At 37.4% G+C, this 18,566-nt stretch overlaps 4 protein-coding genes across 5 annotated transcripts; 1 reads left to right on the top strand and 3 right to left on the bottom strand.

The window, feature by feature from the left end:
- The first annotated feature begins 739 nt into the window (after positions 1-739).
- LOC124299725 (uncharacterized) lies at positions 740-11,481 on the top strand. 2 transcript variants are annotated; one of them, XM_046753030.1, is made up of 9 exons: positions 740-867; positions 7,018-7,118; positions 7,238-7,342; positions 7,956-8,570; positions 8,664-8,860; positions 8,936-9,094; positions 9,189-9,458; positions 9,531-9,782; positions 9,932-11,481. In XM_046753030.1, exons 2-9 carry the CDS (start codon positions 7,025-7,027, stop codon positions 10,253-10,255), a joined length of 2,016 nt encoding a protein of 671 aa, XP_046608986.1. In that variant the 5' UTR covers positions 740-867; positions 7,018-7,024; the 3' UTR covers positions 10,256-11,481. The 2 variants fall into 2 exon arrangements, with proteins under 2 accessions (XP_046608986.1, XP_046608987.1); XM_046753031.1 differs by lacking the exon at positions 7,238-7,342.
- A 102-nt stretch (positions 11,482-11,583) lies between these two features.
- On the bottom strand, positions 11,584-12,226 carry LOC124299728 (methyltransferase N6AMT1). Its single transcript, XM_046753035.1, has one exon. The coding sequence runs from the start codon at positions 12,224-12,226 to the stop codon at positions 11,585-11,587; it is 642 nt and encodes a 213-aa protein (XP_046608991.1). The 3' UTR covers position 11,584.
- A 78-nt stretch (positions 12,227-12,304) lies between these two features.
- On the bottom strand, positions 12,305-13,347 carry LOC124299730 (SNAPIN protein homolog). Its single transcript, XM_046753037.1, has 2 exons — positions 13,058-13,347; positions 12,305-12,623 (listed from the first exon to the last, which is right to left on the bottom strand). The coding sequence occupies exons 1-2, from the start codon at positions 13,207-13,209 to the stop codon at positions 12,305-12,307; spliced, it is 471 nt and encodes a 156-aa protein (XP_046608993.1). The 5' UTR covers positions 13,210-13,347.
- A 231-nt stretch (positions 13,348-13,578) lies between these two features.
- On the bottom strand, positions 13,579-16,447 carry LOC124299729 (E3 SUMO-protein ligase NSE2-like). The gene is made up of 6 exons (XM_046753036.1): positions 16,133-16,447; positions 15,924-16,018; positions 15,583-15,752; positions 15,043-15,136; positions 14,557-14,740; positions 13,579-13,936 (listed from the first exon to the last, which is right to left on the bottom strand). The coding sequence occupies exons 2-6, from the start codon at positions 16,000-16,002 to the stop codon at positions 13,831-13,833; spliced, it is 633 nt and encodes a 210-aa protein (XP_046608992.1). The 5' UTR covers positions 16,003-16,018; positions 16,133-16,447; the 3' UTR covers positions 13,579-13,830.
- Positions 16,448-18,566: the final 2,119 nt, after the last annotated feature.

Raw genomic sequence — 18,566 nt, 5'->3', positions numbered from 1 at the left:
TCCACGTCTTCCAACAGGAGAAAATTGTTGCCTGTGGTTATTGTGGGTGAAGAAGGTCGCCGCTAGAAGAAGAAGGAGAAGAAATATTACGATAAAAATGATAAATGGCGTAACCGAGCTGTGAGCCTATGGTCATGTACGCGTATATTCGCGTTCGTGTTTGCAGCTGGCAATTCTCACGAAGAAAGAAAGTTTAAAGGTTTACGACAACATCCCACGTGTGGGTACAACCACAGATCATGACGTTTGTGTGTATCAGAAAAATTGATGGAAATTGATGGAAATTGACGGCATTGGAGTTATCGAATTTTTGCATGACCTAATTGTGCGACAAAAGTCTTATCCGATTGTTAACAACCGCATGGGCAGTCGGTCGTTTTCGTTCTTTATCCCCAATTCCCAAGAAGCAATTGATCGAGAGACGAGACACGTATCACGAGTATATGTTACCCAATTTTCGCGAATATGTTAGACCTGATATCCAAATTCACCCTGACCACCACCGACTTCAGCGATGCGTGTGCATCTTTATATCAGTGCATCACTTATCGTTAGCGTTACGTATGGGATGCTGATGTGGTGGCAGTATGTGTACAACAGCAGCGGTTACCTTTATACGGAAAGGGGATAACGTGCCCGGTGCCCAGGTCCCCGGTTTTGCCAAACCTAACTTCACCTCACCCTGGACGATGTACCTATATAAAGCTTGAATGAAGATGCTCTCAGCTATTCACTCTCACCTTTCTTGCAAACCGCGTGCACGCCAGAATCCGCTCCGCCAAGATACACGGTCCCACCACCAACACACCACCCGCCAACCTAATCCAAGTGAACCGTTCGACCCAACAGGATATCTCTGTTCCACGGGTGAGTTTTGACTTTCGTCGTACTTCGCACTCTCTTCAAATGCAGTCAATTTTTTTCCATCTTCGGTGAGCAATTATCACGTTTTTCAACATCGAGCTTCTCCTTGTGAATTCTTAGCTCGAAATTCTCACAGTGATCCTATGATATTACGCCAGTGGTGACAGTGACTTAGAATGCCATCGTTACCGAAGTGTTTCCTCGTCAATCGGCAGCGTCAATTTTCAAATTCGCCATAGTGATTGGAAACAATTATTTCTACACAGTGAAACGAGCTTTTGGTTTGAATCTCTTTTTCCCGCTGTTAGGAGTCGGAAAAATGTGATCATCACAGAATTGACGAGCATCGTACACAGTAGACTGTGAAAATAAATCTCTCCTTTAAGTGCCAACTGGACTACTGGTCTTATTGTTAGTTCTGAAAGCCTCGTAGTAGTTTTCTATACTTCTGTATTTCGGTCTCGAGATTATGTCGTATGTATGTATGTACAGGCGAAGAAAGTGACGAGACGACGTAGGCAGACTCGTGCGTTTCGGAGTTTCACGTTGCGGATGCTCAAAGCGATCCTCGGGCGATTCTGGGCGACGGTACATAATACAAACGATCTTTGCTAACGATGCCTCGAATACTGTCCTACAAACAACTTTAATTACGCGGAAGAACGTCCTGACCACGGAGAAACTCAAACTTGCATGTTCATACGCAGTACATACGTGTCCCCAGATTTTCGTGAAACGGTTTAAATCATAAACGAAAATCACGAATCACTCTCTACTCTCTGTAGGGATCCTCCGAACGTCAATATACCTGTATAACTCTTACTTTTTTCACTTCTTCGTGTCGTTCTAGTACAATTACAAAAAGATCCGTCCAACGTACAGGATTCATCAATCACGATAAATTTCACCGCGTTTGCAACAGTTCTTTTTTCGCTCGGACAAAATACAACTTTGTGTTGAAAATTTCTTCTCGACACACTTCACTCCTCGGCTTGTGGCCATTTTTAAAATAGATTAAATTACGAGAAAGGAACGACTGAAAATTGCCATCTACTCGATTATGACTTATATACGCATGATCCGTGGCGCTTGTTAGATTGTGTAAATGGATAGTTTGAAGTTAAAATTAGAGGGTAAGAACTAGGTTCCTAAAACATTAATTTTGTTTTTTTTTTTTATTTAGATACATACGTTCTCGAAATACTGTTAGAATCATGATACACGTATCATTTTATGTTACAGTTCAATAACGAATGGAATAATTTTTTTCAAATGTTTAAGCGTGCGTATCTTTGAGTTTTATTTTGGTTGAAAGTAGGTAAAGTTTTTTCTATTAAAAAATACATGTATAGAATGTGAAAAAGTTGCATAAATTCGAAAATGAAAGTAGTTTGCACCAATTCTGATTATTCATTCGGCGAATCAACTGCTTTAATCTTTCGTCTTGCCATAAAGATGCACCGCACCATCACTCGTAAATTCCTCCTTGAAGTTAACTTTCTTTCGAAGTAATTTCTCTATAGCTACCTTTTAAAGACGTCCCAAATGACTTTTTCATACAGTCGATTAACTGCAGTTAACTTGCAGTAGTCGTTAATAATCGCTGCATGCAGGTCTTAAAGTATAGGCGCATGTGCCCCAAGTTTGCGCCAAAGAGTTTCAACAGCCGTTGACAATTATCTTCGACGATCGTCGAAGTCATTAGACGATATCTGAGACCGTAAAACACGGCAAATTGCAAATTGCATATCTCTTTCGTGCCGTCATACGTACCGTCGAAAAAAAATGAGTCAGTGGAAAAAAAATATATTTCACATTATCAGCTTTTCCTCGTTGAACTTCGACCTTAATTATCCTATCCGAGTTTCATCGGGATTTTTATATCACGTGCTGCACATAATATATTCCGCGCTCTTTCTTTTCCACGCGAGAAACGGTTCGTCGTAGTAACTTTTGTGAAATCATGTATATGCAGCGTAAATACATATACGCGTGATGTACCTAGATGGAATCAATGTCCCCATGACCCCGACCCAATGGTGGTTGAAGTAGTTTCTATAGAGAAATTCTCGAGTTGGAGCTAGGCTAGCCTCTAGATTTATAGAGGTCGAGTACAAACAGCATCGCTGCGGCTCACGAGGTAATCTTATACTGTTGGAGGTATACGTGTATGTATGAGATGGTGATCGAATGATACTTATAGGGCTGAGAAACTGCAACGAGTGCCAGCCCGTCTGACAGAGAGCGGATGCACGGTAATTTACAATGAACGACAATTCATTTTTTCATACTTACCATGCTCCCGTTCACGAATGAAATAATTTACCAAATTATTACGGCATTTGGTATACGGCTTGAAAATCTTGAAAACATTAAGTAAATCTAGTCAGAATTGACATGAAAAATTGTGATTTACATTGTGCCCTGTAATTATGCAATTTTTCGCTTGCGGAATTTCTGTACTCCATACGTACTTCTGCCAAGTAATTGAAGCGTGTTGTAGAAAATCTTTTTGCAGCTACGAATTATTCTCAAGCTTTTGTATCGGTGTAAATATAATACAAGTAAATTTACATTTCCTGCGAATGCAGATAGTAAACAGTATAGCACAGTTGCAAGGAAGAAAAACTTGTTCGTTCTTTTCTTTTGTAACTCATCGCTGTAAAAGATGTATTCTAGTCTCACTTGCGTAATTATCCAGGTAAAATATGCGAGGAGTATGTTTTTTTTTTCTAATTCTTGATGTTTATGCGTGTAGTTCAAGATGATTATGTATGCGTGGGCAATTTTGAAACGGTGTCGTTTTAACAATCGTCTTTAACGGTATACTTCCGCATTAAATTTTTTACTTGATTTTGAAATTCGTACTTTGAATATACAATTTCTATTGCAACTCAACAATACTGGGAGTTCTATAACAATCTGGCTACAGAACGTACAAGTTCCGTTGACTACCGTTTATGTAATAGAGCAGAAAAGAATTTTTTCGACAACCCCGTGGGACGTATTGTATGCTCACTGTGTATGCAAATCTATGGCATGCTGATAACATACCTCGATATTTGTAATACTGTGCTATCTTTTTTACAAATTTCACCCTGCACCATATCATTTGCTGAAAAATAACTTCAAGGAAATTCGACCAAAGCTATAACGTAGCACGGTGAATGCTAATTGTCTTTAAAAAAATATCTTGAAACGTGACTATTACTTTCGCAGATCGGAAAAAGTTTTTAGAGGATAATATAATCTTCAAGATGCATTTATGTTCGTACGCAGTTAAACGAATCGATGAAGCCACTTTCCAACATTTCTTTTCAACACATCCCAGCATTAAAAGATCAGATTTATATTGAGGAAGACGACGAAAAATATTCAACAATATTGATCAAAATTCGCATTAATTAATTTTGAGTTCAGACGTTATACATTCATGTGATCACTGTACGCATATTCATACGCATAAAATTGCACCGTGTATGCTGCACCGTTGGCTTTTTGCGTCTTAATTTTCGGCGTGTCATTGCGCTATCCTTCAATTCTTATGACACGTGTTGCGTTTCTTCGTTAATAAACGGTCATTAAAATGATTATTATTAAGAAGATTAACCGCAGCGTCTCAAGTGCACGCGGATTTGCGCCATACTCCGAAACCGCAAGCTCTGAGCTACCCTATATTACGCGTCTAGTATTTCACGAATTCGTATAATAACAATAATTGAAAACTATGCAGCGAAACGATGTAGCTATAAAGTCTTAATTACGCGTCATACGATTGCAAAACATTTTAACACACCGCGTAAGCGTTTCTGCATATTATCTCATTGCGGTGTTAACGGTGTTGCAATTATTCACATCGTGGTTATTAATTAATTTGCAATTTGAATCGCGCTGATCTTTGACGCCGTCTCAGACACTTGCACACGTAACTGCCTAAGCGGACGTGATACCCTCTTTCAACTGTGAGTTTCGAAAATTTCAATGAACTTTCCAACAAAAAAAAAAAATTCACCCGCCGCCGTTAGAGCCGAGGATTTCTAATCGATGGTTATACTTGAAAAATTGCAATCTTCACAACAAGCGTGATACAGTCATCTGCTCGAGGCTACCACGCTGAGAATGGCATGACTTTCACCTTTCACCTCGTCCTACGATGTGCCATCCTTGTATGTAAGGTATATGCTTGTACGCTGTATTATTATACCTACCGTTGCTATTTCCGTTGATTTTATCGTCTCATTATCGCCAGATTCATTCGCACATTCGTCCAAGAATCTGCGAGTCCGTCAATACTGGCCTTTGATTTCTCGCAGTAAAATCTAAGATTCAAGAATTGTGCAAAATTGATAATTCGGACCAAGATGCACTCGTCGAAATCGAAAGCTTTCCAAGAGTGCGAAGCCGCCAAGTATATTCGATTGCACTTGAACAACCGGAGGTAAATATATTGAGCGAAGCGACTTGTGTGAGTCCAGGAACTTTCATCAGCGGCTTCAAAGCATCGTCAAAGTAATTGATGAGTGGTAGGATCCATGGATGAAAAGATATTGGTTTGAGACACGATAGTAGACGCCCTTAGGTGTATTTGAAATTAGAGATTAGAGAGACTGACCGTGGATTCCTCGGCACAAGCAAAAAAGCTGACCCATTGACCAACTGGTATTATCAAATCCTTGAATCCCATCATAATAAGTAAGATACTTTTTTTATTTGATGTTTCACCTCGGTAAAACAGTCCCAAATGAATTCGGAGTGCGTTAGTTACACGTTGTGCAATCTATAAAACTGTGGGATATTGTCTGAGTTTTGAGAGTTACTTTTAATATTTTTGTTTCCGTTGCGAATTATTTACTTTAAAAAAATTTAATGGTAGACAGGTAATATATTTGAGTTTACAGCGCTGTACATATTTCCATATTCATAGTTGAAAAACAATGATAATCATGATTCGTTCCAGAAAGAATCGATAACTATCCGTAACAGTTGATGCTGCGGAATGGTACTAATTATTTTCAAAATTTAACCGAGACGCGTTTAGACGGTTTTTTTTTATCGTCCTGGGAAGAGTGGCGAAAGTTGTGCACGAAAGCGATAGTTTGTAAGAAAAAGAAGCGTCTATGCCACCTTCTTAGAATCCTCTTAACGACTTATTTTTTCCAAAGAATACAGAAATGCTTGTTGAATACCTTGAACCGTGAACTGTTGCAATATTTTAATGCGAGAAACTTTAAAGGCATCACTCGAGTCATTAGCCTCGCGTAGACTTGCCGCACTTGATGCAATGCATATGTGGTTATGTAATGAGCATGCAAATGTAAAACAGGAACAAAGTCTGATTGATTGATACTAGAAATCTACGGACTGTCGTTTTCGAATTTATAATGATGATGTAACATTTCCACTTCAACTACAATCTATATCAATTACTTACTGATTCTCAATCAAGGTAACAGACATTATGTTAACCATATCCTGCGAGTAGTTTGTTAAACTATGGAGCAATTTTGTCTTGTTAACTAACCTTTGGATGAACATAAAAAATGTATACGACAGAAAGAAATTCATTCGGTGTAAAAAAGGCACAGTGAATTCCCAATTGATTGACCGTAAACTTTACTTTTCATAGGATTAATTCAAGTTTAATTTTTCAAGATCTTTTTCATTAACTTACGCCTAATCATGCACCACCGCGAAATTGTGTCAATGTTTATGACAATCATGACAGTACAATACAATGGCCGCAAAATCGACTGTCATTATTACTTTTCTAGGCCAAGGACTGCGTCTTGTAATAAAACAGCCTAATCACATTATTCGAGACATTATTTAATTATTTTTCCCTTACCGTGGATCACTTTCAAGGCACTACTTCACGTGAAGTGTTCGATTATATTATACCTATGTATATTTTCTTTTCACGTCAATTTATCATCTTACAGTTCGATGATTATAAAACGATTAAATGGCGGCGCGAGTATTTAGCAATATTACAACGTATTGAAACGAACAAAAAACGAAGCGTCTTCATACTCTTAATTATCGCTGGTTGCTATCTTTATATTGCTAAAAAGGGAAAGCAAATGATTACATCGATGTACATGCGATGCACTTTACTTTTATATTGTCGAACCTAATTCTTCTATTCTGTTTCAGGTGAACGATGAAATTTTTTATTGCTGTATTAGCTGCCGGGCTGCTGGGTGTCGTAGCAGCTCAAAATGGAGACCGGGCACTATTTGTAAAGGCATCAGCGTGTTAGTACCATCTACTATTATTCTTCTCTCGTAGGATATCTGATCGTTACTTCTTACTTCATTTAATGTTATAAAATTTCTCCCATCTCAAAAGTATTTTGTGTACCATTTACATTCAGCTCATTCGAGAACTGTGAGAGCTACGGGAGATTCCCCAGCAGATGTGATGGCGCGAAATATTCTAGAGTGGATTCAAGGCGTCTATCGTCAGGGCACGAGGAAAAGTAGGTTTTGGCTGAAACAAAAAGAATGTCATAACACTCCATTTATAATTGACAACAAGCGCATAATATTCCAGCATGACGACCAAATCTGCATGACATCTGATTCGACCTGCACACCATCTGCTAATCAAGAATGATAATTTTTTAATCCATTCATGCACGGGAAAACAATGTAGTTGGATTCACGAGTCCGATGGATATCCAAAAGATATTCGTGGGATATTATGTGCTGTTAGAGTGCTAGCAGAAAAGTGATTTAATGATGTACATAGCTAACGTTACTTTAATGTCACGTACTGTAAAAATTACATCACCGTAACCAGGTGCACCAAATTTGCACATACAATGCCAACTACATATTATGTTCCCCGTACGACACACTTTTGGGATAACCGGCACAACTTGATTTTCAGTTACACGTATTAGACGCACAACGATCCATTAGGTAGATCGATATACTCTACAAAGACGTTTATTTATACCGTTTACTCAAGCTTATACGCGACACTTATAACTGTATCAAGTTAACTAATCACCTGATTAATGAAAACCGCTACATCTTTTTTTAATTAGATTCATTAAAATCTGTTTCTTTTTTTCCATATATCTACAGTTCGTCAACAATCTGACGCGTACCTGCCACCCTACAGTACGCAGAGACCTCCGGAGAGACCTCGACCTTTTCAACCAGCTTCAACGCCGCAACAACCCTCTTACTCGTCGCAAAGCTTGAACGAAGTTACGGGCTATCCAAGCTACCAGCAACAATCATCGGTTTACTCCCCCCCGAATCTTGGATTCTCCCAGAGCCTACCATCGTCGCCCAGCTACTCTTCCCAGCCAACGTACCAAACTCCGAGGCCGAGTTACCTCGCGCCAAGCAGTCAATCTTCTTCTTCGAGTTTCGCAAGTTCGCAAAACTATGGCTCTTCGGTAGCCCAGCCTCGACCAATTCCCAGCAATCCTCCCTCTTCTGCAGCACCTTCGCCCTCGTATCAACCGATCGGTAGTTACATACCACCTAAAACTGCTGGTTATCAACCTTCGACCCCGCAATCCCAACCGTCGCAAAATAAATTTTCATCTGGTTATGGAGGCTCGGTAAGCGTAGGCGCGTCTGGAAGCGCTTCGGTTAGTGGATCCGGTGGCTACTATTCTCCGAGTGCAACACCAACTCCGAGCTTTCCAACACCGCAACCTTCGAGTACCAGTGGTTACAGTGGTTCCGGTAACTATGAATACCTAAATTTTACGCAATGGTCCCCGATTGACCAAGTGGTAAACGAAAGGTTCAGGTAATCACACAACGAATTTATACTAGGTACGGTCGTGACAGGAAGTGAAAGTTCTTTCACCAGTGTAGAAACAAATTCGGTGGCGGAAGCTGGATCTAGCATAACCGAGGAAGACTTGAAACATCCTCCCCATATTCATGAGATTGACGTTCAATGCAGCAAAACTATGATGACTATCAATATTGAATTCAACCGAGCCTTCGACGGTGTAATTTACTCGAAGGTACGTCTGCACGTAAACCAAAACCAATTCGTTAATGGGGAATAATAATTTGATGCAAATTTTGCGACACTTCAGGGATTCTATACGGATCAAAACTGCCGCTACGTTGCTCAAGGATCGGGTCAGACGAAATATTCATTCACCGTTAGTTTGGATTCATGCGGTACGCAATTCATAAATGATTTCGAGGGAGAAGCAGGCCAAGCTTACTTAGAAAACGTCTTAGTGCTACAGGTTAGTGTCTATTTTTAATCTACGAGTAGTTTTTTTTTTTTTGTAGAATTCGGTCAAGTTACAACAATTATTAATTACCGCGCGGACCTTTCAGAATGAACCAGGCATTCAAGAAGTTTGGGATACGGTTCGTAGAGTACGTTGCCTATGGGAAGGAAACATCAACAAAGCACTGTCTGTCAGCCTGTCCGTCGATATGTTGAACCAAGAAATAGTAACATTTAGTGGTGACACAGCAACGGCAAGACTGGATATCCAAATGGGAAAAGGTCCGTTTGCTCCAGCCGCCGACGGTTTGGTAAAGATTGGAGAAACCATGACGTTGGTCGTATCCGTTGAAGGTGATCCTGGGTTTGATCTCCAGGTAAAAATCTTAGTTTTTTGCAAGTGTACAACGAAAATGTGGAATGAAAACTATAAGCATATTTTTTCCTAGGTACATGACTGTATCGCTCGTGACGAAACATCAACAAACATTGTTCAACTAACGAACGAACGTGGTTGCATTCTGAAGCCAAAATTATTTGGAGCCTTCCAAAAGACTAAAGACACTGGTAATACAGGGGCGTCCATCATTGCTTACGCTTTCTTCCAAGCCTTCAAGTTTCCAGATGTTATGGACTTGTACTTGGAATGTAATATAGAATTGTGCAAAACGGACTGTGAAGCATGCCCAGAGCCCAACCAAGTAAGGATTCTCCTGAAATATCTAAAAAATAGTGCATCACTTCAAAAAAAAGTATATTTTTAATAGCGCTCGACTTGCGACGTCTAGCGATTTTATGTAAATTTCCTTTTAAGGTTCAACAGCAAAAATGTTATATTTTTTTTTTGTAGCAAATTGACCCTGGTCGTAGACGCCGTGACGTTAGTTACGCTGCTACGAACTCATCTGGCGCTTTATCCGATCCAGTCCGTGTAGGTAAAGGATTTAGAGTAATCATGCCAGAGGATCTGAGCTTGGCCTCAAATTTGGCGCTAGAAAAAATAGAAGAGATGGCAGTAGAAGAGTTCAGCAACACTCGGAACGTTTGCATGAGCAACGCAGGATTTTATGCTACTTTCTCTTTGATGTTGAGTTTGCTCGTTGCATCTACCATTAGTTCAGTCATATTCTATTTGAAATTACAGAGAATTCGTGCAGCCAAGATGTTGCATTAAGTGGAGGGGAATTGAGTTGCTGTTACACTCACACGCAGATTTGTCCATTTGCTGAGCATTAAAAGAAAATAGAACTCCCTCAGACGCAGTGCAATCAGTTTTTAGGTAATTCCTTTAAATGTGATACACATGGAGCTGAGCTCAAATCACACAAGTTACGGAAAAGGTGTAATCCTTATTTCTGATCTTCGGTTTTAAATACTTCTAAGATTAAAAACGCGGACTGCTCTATTCTCTGATTTTTTTGCGATTTTGATCGTATTATCCAAATACCCGTTATATTGGATACGCTCAAGAATATCGTTTTTGATGCAATTTTAAAAATGGTCGGATTCAGAAATGAATCTTTTTTACTTGTAAGAAGGAAATTCTTTGAAATCTCTAATCAGGATGCATTTTCTTTTTCTAAAGTACTGAAATAGATCCATCAAACGATTGCATCATCTTCCGTGAAAATATTGAAAAAGTGAGCGTATTTATAAATAATATATTTTATACTGCACAGCAGTATTTGTATGCAGTTGGTATCAAAGCACAGAGCTTTGTAAATTCAATGAATTATCGTAGTCCCAACTACACGAGGGTTATCTTTAACAGGATGATGAAATACCAATGTAGAGTTTTTTTTAAATAAATTATAAATCTTTTCATAGCCTTGAAATTTTATTTCACACAATATTCGATACCGATTATGAAATTATTGAATATCAAATTAAACAAATATACAACTAAATATTATCTTATATAATTATTATATGCTCATTGCTACAGAATGTTCATTCAAAGCTTTTGATTAAAAAATATTAATTTTACTACGAAGGGCTCTCGGTATAAGAGACAGGCGCGTTTTATTCCCACTTTCGTGTATAATTCCATATTTTAAGGAAAAGATAGAGGGAAATACAGCATCTTTTATAACAAGAGCTGACTATATTACTGATGTTTGACATATACATATAATGATTATCAATTTTAAATATATTACCTTATAGTGTACTCCTTAAATAGCCTGTCATAAAGCGGAAGCTAGCAGCCAAGTTTAGCAGCGAAACGCGCTAGAATTCTCGCTATTAAACAACTATTGACTCACTACACTTTGACGCCTATATATACTTGAAAAGTATTAGTTTTTAATCAGATTAGACGAAATCTCGATTATTGAGCTTTATTTCCTCATTTTACTCATAGTTGGCATATTGAGCTGCTAGTTCTGACTGCCAATTTTAGCTTCATCTCAAAAACGTAAGCTCAATTAATTTGGAATTTCATTGTTGGTAAAATTATTCGAGTCGGATTGATGGAGTATACAGTGCAAATATCATAAGATTACTAAAGTGTTATTTTTACAAACCGTAGAATGTATAAATGTTCTCCTCTAATTTTCCTATCGCATATTATTTCTCCACTCATTTTCCATTGCTTAAAAACATTTATAATCGAAATCGGATCATTCTGTTTGATCGTGACTAAATAAAACAATCCATTATTCGATAAAATATTTGGAATATGAGGAAATAGCATATCCATAACTTCTCGACCATCTATTCCCCCTGCCCAGGTTTTTGATATTAATCGTTGGTCAAGAACTTCTAAGGATTCTGTAACCACGTATGGTGGATTAAATATTACAACATCAAACGTGTTCTCCTTCTTTACTAAATTGATCAAATCCATCTGTAAGACGTTAATATCAACCAAATTATCTTGGCCAACTCTTTTAGTGACTCTACATGCATTAGAATTTATGTCAACTGCCATGAAATAAGCGGGAAAAAAACGATTTAATGCCTTTGCCAATGCTGTTATAACTACACCAGATCCACTGCCAATTTCTAAGCACATTACTGGCTTAGCTTTTTTCAATTTCTCGAAATCCGCTTCTAGCGCATCTATAAGTAAAAATGAATCTTCAGACGGTTCATAGACTGTTTCTAAATCCTGAATATCTAGTTTGACAATAGGAGTCTCCATTTTTGTGTCAACATAAGTTAAAGCTGCATTTCTTTGCCTTATTAAAAATTATTTGTTACTAATTTCGGTCATAGTTCATCACTCTTTCAAGTACTTATCAGGACCTCCAAATCTGGCTAATTGTTCGGCGGTTATGGTTGGCGCCGGATCGTAAAATGTAGTGCTTTCCAGAAAAGCCCTTTGTCGAATTAAACTCCTATCTACAGTTAGATGAAGCTTGCCAAGTCGATCTTGAGTTGTTTGTAAAATGTTGTTTACAACAGTAATCTTATGTTTGGTATTGATGAGCTTCTTAACGTAAACATCCAGTTCATGAGGGCACTGAAGAGTTTCCGATATCTTTAATAATTCCTCTGTCAATGATTCGATCTGCTGCTTTAGCTCAATTTGACTTATTCTAGAACCAAGCGAAATACAACATATCAAGATACTAATGACGTCCACTCAGTTCAACAGCGACTTAACAAACTGCTTATGAGTCGCAGTGCAAAAATGTAAACAAAATTTCAGTAAAATTGTAGTTTTTTCATTTTTCTTTTATTGCCATACCAAAAGAAGTTTAGTCAAAAATTCTTTCCACGAATTTCTAGTCCGTGAAAGTGTGTATTTCCCAAATAAAATTCAGCCTTCTGTAGTTCCTCCAATAAATAGTTCATACCTTTTCATTGTAGAAAACTAACATTTTTTTCACATCTATAAGATTGTAGGAACTAAAAGGATCAAATATCTTCTAGTTTTTGAATAAAATTAGTATCTAACGCATTCAAAATTTTATCAAACCCCCTCTCAAAAAAAGACATAACCTAGCGAATGTTTACAACGCGTACGTACCTTGTAGCGCGTATTCTTTCATCAAGTTGATCTACTGTAGGCTTCAAAAGACCCATCAGTCCCTCCGTCAATGCATCTCGAGTTGGATTTTCGCAAAAATCTTCCGTTTTGTCATCTATTGAAGTATTATCGCTGGCAGTATCCACGTCCATAACGTTTACAGCGTTTTTTACTTTAACGTTTTCAGCAGTTCACGGTCGTATTTACGGGTTACGAATTGTCATTTGTCAACTGTAGGGATGGGCGACGTCTATCGATTAATCGAAACTGTCGATTCTTTTTTTTCAGTAATCGATTATATTCGCCCGATATTTTTCAGCTTCGATTAATCGATGTTCGAAAAACATCGCTGACGCCACGCTATCAAACATCATTAATTAAGTCGCGTCAAAATTCAAAGTTTCAAGTACATTGCTTTGCAAGACATTCTAATCGTTGTTGGACTCACCGGTCGTATAACAGTGTTTTTTTGGGTAAGAGTGATCCGAAGAGTAAAGGTAATTATTTAATTCGGTTGGTTATATAGCTGAAACATTATGCTTGTTTTTTAAAATGTCGATACATAGTTTGAGGAGACATAATATGTTTAATCTGCATGACTATGAGATTGCGTATGAATAATTACATATGAATAAACCCTTGCTTGTTTACCATACACTTGTGAAATAAATTCATTTTCAAGAACATCGTATTTTTGAGCACGCATCCATAGTGTTTATCCGTGATGTAAGTATTGGATGGTGTTAAGAGTAATTTAGTTTTCTGGATACACATTAATCCGCATGAGGATTTCGGTCTAAATATCTTTTGGTAAGAATATCCGTCTGAAAATTGTCCAGCTGTAAGTAATTTTTATTTGCACAACCGGCAACTGGGCATCTGTAAATAGGATATATGGTTTATAAATTTAGACGGACGTGATTGATTGATCCTTCCTTCAGTAATATTCAAAAATGATTGATTTTGGAGATCGTTTTGAAGGTCGTAGAAAATTAAAACTCTTCGTAATATTTTTGCATAATATTTCAATCTATAGAGCCCTTTTCAGATGAGCGTAAACAGGCTTATTTACATGAGAAACAATTTGAAAATAATCATAACTGGTGAAAGCAACAGATGGTGAGTGTAATATTCCATAAATTGATGCAACGTTTGTTATGTTGTTCACCTGTTACTTTATGATATTGTTTAAATTGATTCTCATATAAATGACCTGTCTACTGTCATTTCGAAAGTCCCCTCTTTGTGGGCTTGAATGTTATGCAAAGTGTAAGCTGTTTTAATTTTACACAACTTTTTGAAACAATCAATTCTCAACTTTGAAGCTAAAGATTTTGTCTCCAGTACATCAAATACAGAGAGTATCTGGTGAAGCGAGCCTTTCTAAGTTGCCCTAGGTGACTCCATGCATTGCATTGATTGTTGTCAGTGGCTTTTGCTTGAGCGTGACAAGTTCACTTCACGAGAGACTCTCTTGAGTTGCATTATAATTTAATTACCTTGTTTGTTTATTTGCTTTTAACAAAGCTTCAACACTTCCTCGATCATAAACATGACCACAAACTGTGTTTCTGACAGGATCATTTATTCGCCTTTTAGTGATGGGATCGATGACGTTTATATCATTTTGAGTTAGCACCAATTCGTCATCATTCACGTTGGCTGCGTTGTTCAATCTTGTATCTTTTTTACAAACATGCAAGTTATACAGACATCTAATTGTACATACACTTATGAAATTCTTAACAGCTAGCTTTACTGAAGTGAAATTATAGAAAACCTTTAGCCAACTATTTCTATGAATCCGCTGGAAAATTTCAATTTGTAACAAATAAAACGTCCCTTGAAATACGGTCCAATACTATCCTACCAAATGAAAAATTGAAGTTCCTAAGCAAATGTATTGCAAAAATTTCATTAGTTAATTTCTTGACTGATACGGTTCATCAAAGTTCTATGGGTTTGTCAGTCCTGATAAAACTTACTTTCTAAGAGAACTTGGACTTGTTGTTGAAAATCCTGAAATTTCTTGTGCTTATTAACATCCGTGTCAATACCTTCTATTTCATTGGTAAATTGCTAAAACAAGCGTAAAGATGCATAATGAAGTAGAAAATTCTAATTATTTACAGCTAGCAAAGTTTATTTCATACATAAAAAAGGATCACTTTTTTCTTAGGGTATTAATGATTGATGATGGGTAATTTTCGTTGAGTGTTGGTCAATTGAAGAGAAAAGTCTTTCTCAACTAATTAAATTAATCCTCCAACAGTCACTAACTTCAAAATAAGGTATTAATGATTGGCAGAACAATATGGCTTATAATTTTTTGAGTAATTCACTAAGGAAAAGCAAATTTGTCAAACAAGTAAACTGTGTGGAATAAAATAGAATGTTGTTTCACAGATAAAAACCAAAGATGGGTAAATTTAAAATTGGATACTACTCACTGGTCTCTATACTAAAACTTGATTCATATTCATTAATATATTCTTCACAGAATTTATTAAACTGAATGTAAATACCTCCAGTGTTTGCGCATGATCAATTACTTCCTGATTTCCATTGAAATCATCCTGTGGTGCGGATAGGCGTTGTAAAATTTCACACGATTTCTTCAGTTTTAAATCTAGCTTAGCGCTGACCTCAGCTAGGTCTGTTAATTCTTTCAGCCTCTCTTCTTGGGACTCATCTTCTGCAACCAATTGTACCAAATGAAAGCAGTGAATTGAAAAGTATGAAGAAATGAAAAAAAAAAAAAAAAACTGAAGAAGATCAAACTTAAAAATTGAGAAACTATAGCAATCACAAAAGCTTGAAAAGGCTGAGAGCCAAATACGAGCAGAGGGGCAATATAATAACTTACCAAAATAAGTCACGATATTTAAAGCCGTTTGCAAATACAAATTGTAGATTTCTTTGGGAGCTTCCTGTAGAGAACTCATTCTATCGAAATATCGCCTGGAAATATAAATATTATGCGTAAATTTCGTTAATACGTGTCTAAAAGAAGTCTGAATCGAATATGGTAGGCTTAAAGAAAATGTTAAATTGTGGTTGAAGGATAAAACTAACCTCAATGAAAAGAAGTTTAGAGTTGAGATGATTCCGTTAGAATTTTGAAATTTTTAATGCAAATTTGAAAAAAACTTCTGTCTAAGTGGAGCTTCCTTTTCGAGCTCACAAGGAACGGATTTACTAGCAAAGATAAACCTTAAAAACACAGCCTTGAAACTCGTATAGTTTCCCGCGTAGCACCTTCTTGAGTCGACTGTCGAGACTCACGCGCACTCGTGCGTCAAATTGCAGAGAGCTTGGAGTGTTAGAGATCAGTGGGCTTGCTTCTTTAAACCCCCATTTTCTCCTTTTCTTTCTTTTGCATAAGTGCCTCTTTGTTCAACTGGTACACGCACTGTATATTCAACAACTTATTTACGTCTGATAGCAAACTAGTCTTGAGTACTCGAAGCTGATTTTACATTGTGAATTAATGGAATACCGACAACGGTTGAAACGACGGCTGATTTATACCATGAGTTATACTCTGCATAAAGAAGACTGATTGTAAAAAAATTAGTATAGCTAATTGTATTTTGGATACATTTTTGTCTTACTGCGAAAGATTAATTCAGAACAAATTAAATCTTCTAATCGTTAAAAGGATTTTTGTACTTTCTGCTTTACTTTATCTCATAAATTATCCAGTCGGTATCAAAATATTTTACACATGGGGCCGCGTACTAAACCTGGATGCGATTGAAACGACTAGGGCATTTCATAATTGTTGCAAAAAAACAGGACGATCCCCGGAAATGCATATTTCGGAAACTATTACTACACGTTATGTGCAGGGCACTGGTAAATTGAGTTTTCAACAATCAAACATAATTTTATTTCCATCCATAGAAAGTCACCAATACAGTGAAACTTCCCAACAGCGGACATCTTCGGGACTAAAAATATTTTCCGTTATAGAGTAGTGTCCGTTATCCAGAACAATATTAAAGTGTAAATAGTGCTTCTGGAAACTTTCAGACTGTCCGTTCTAAAGAGGAATCCATTGTTGGGAGGTGTCCGTTAAGAGAAGTTTCAATGTAATTACATATTTCTTTCTCAGGGAAAGTCCGAAACGTTTGTATACAGATTTCAGCAAACACTGTGTTTTATTATAATCGCGATCTGATATTTTGTAATCGTCTATGTACCCTACAAAAAAAATTCGAATTTGCAAACGGTAGCTGACATAGTTGTGTGTATGTATGTTGTATCAGGCACATGATACTGGGCTGTGAAAAAGTGGGGAGTATCTTTTCCGTTGGCTTTGAGCTGCTCAGTAAGTTTCGGATTGTCAGAACGGCAGGGTGGAACAAAGGAATACGGTATTTCCGAAGCTTTTGCAAACTAATATAAATATAATCCGCTCAGTACAGAACGGCACTTTTAGTGTAACGCAGTACTAAAACGTTAGTCGCAAAACGACATAGTTCATTCCGCCGATATATAGACCAACTGGATATCCGGTCGAAGCGAAATTCCGCTCCCTATATTCTACTAAAAATATCATGAAACGAGGAAGAGGCTAGGGATTGTTGAACAAATGAACGATGACTAATCGACCACACAAGTCTGCCATTGTTTCTTGCTTTCATTTCAGTGTGTACAATTCAAATTCTAGGAAATATCGCTGCATGTTCGAAACATCTTTTACAGCCACAGTCCGTGAAAATCTCTAAATTAACCATCTGAAAATATACAGAGAAAATATACAGAACTTACTCGACTCTATCGTTCAAAGCGATTCAAATGCGTCGATCGCGCCTATTGGCCAACACCAGCGCAGCCTGCGCCAGCTGCCTGCCGGCTATTCCCTAAATTAATCTACCTGACCGCGGCTTGGAACCTAAGCGCGGGATGAAACTGCTCTCTTTTACTCCGATCCGCCGACCTCTTTGGTGGCCCGCTGCTCCAACGGATCGCGCTAATATATAAATCTTAAATTGTTCGATAATTCATACTGTTTAAAGTTATTTTAGAAGATATATTCTGTCAGTTAATAATATTGTTCGAATTTTAATCTTGTGATCGAGATAAGAAAAAAATGGCAGATCTTTTGTAAGTATAGTTTGCTGTCTCCTTTACCAGCTAGCTTTGACACAGACAATATGTGTCGTTTGGATGTTTTCAAAACTTCTCAAATCGTTCAATGCATTAATTATGTAAGATCCAAGCGGCATGACAAATATCCCGGGAATGCGTCTTTGCGCCTAAAAAAGTCTGAGACCGCTGCATCAGAAAAACTTTAAAGAATTTCAAAGAGATTCGACGTTATAACACTTGTTTGTGTGATGGTTGGATTATTTCTCGTAAAGACAAAACCCTACAAAATTGTATTGAAAATATATTACCTCGATTTATTCGTTTTGATCAGAATATTTGCGACCAGTTTATCGCGTTCTTAATGTCATGCGACCTTAAGGGGATCTTGTCACGACCTTTTGCCGATATATGT

The sequence above is a fragment of the Neodiprion virginianus genome, chromosome 3 (genome assembly GCF_021901495.1).
Source record: "Neodiprion virginianus isolate iyNeoVirg1 chromosome 3, iyNeoVirg1.1, whole genome shotgun sequence".
NCBI lineage: Eukaryota > Metazoa > Arthropoda > Insecta > Hymenoptera > Diprionidae > Neodiprion > Neodiprion virginianus.
Note: the sequence above shows the minus strand (reverse complement) of the source record. Positions and strands in the feature narration are given on the sequence as shown.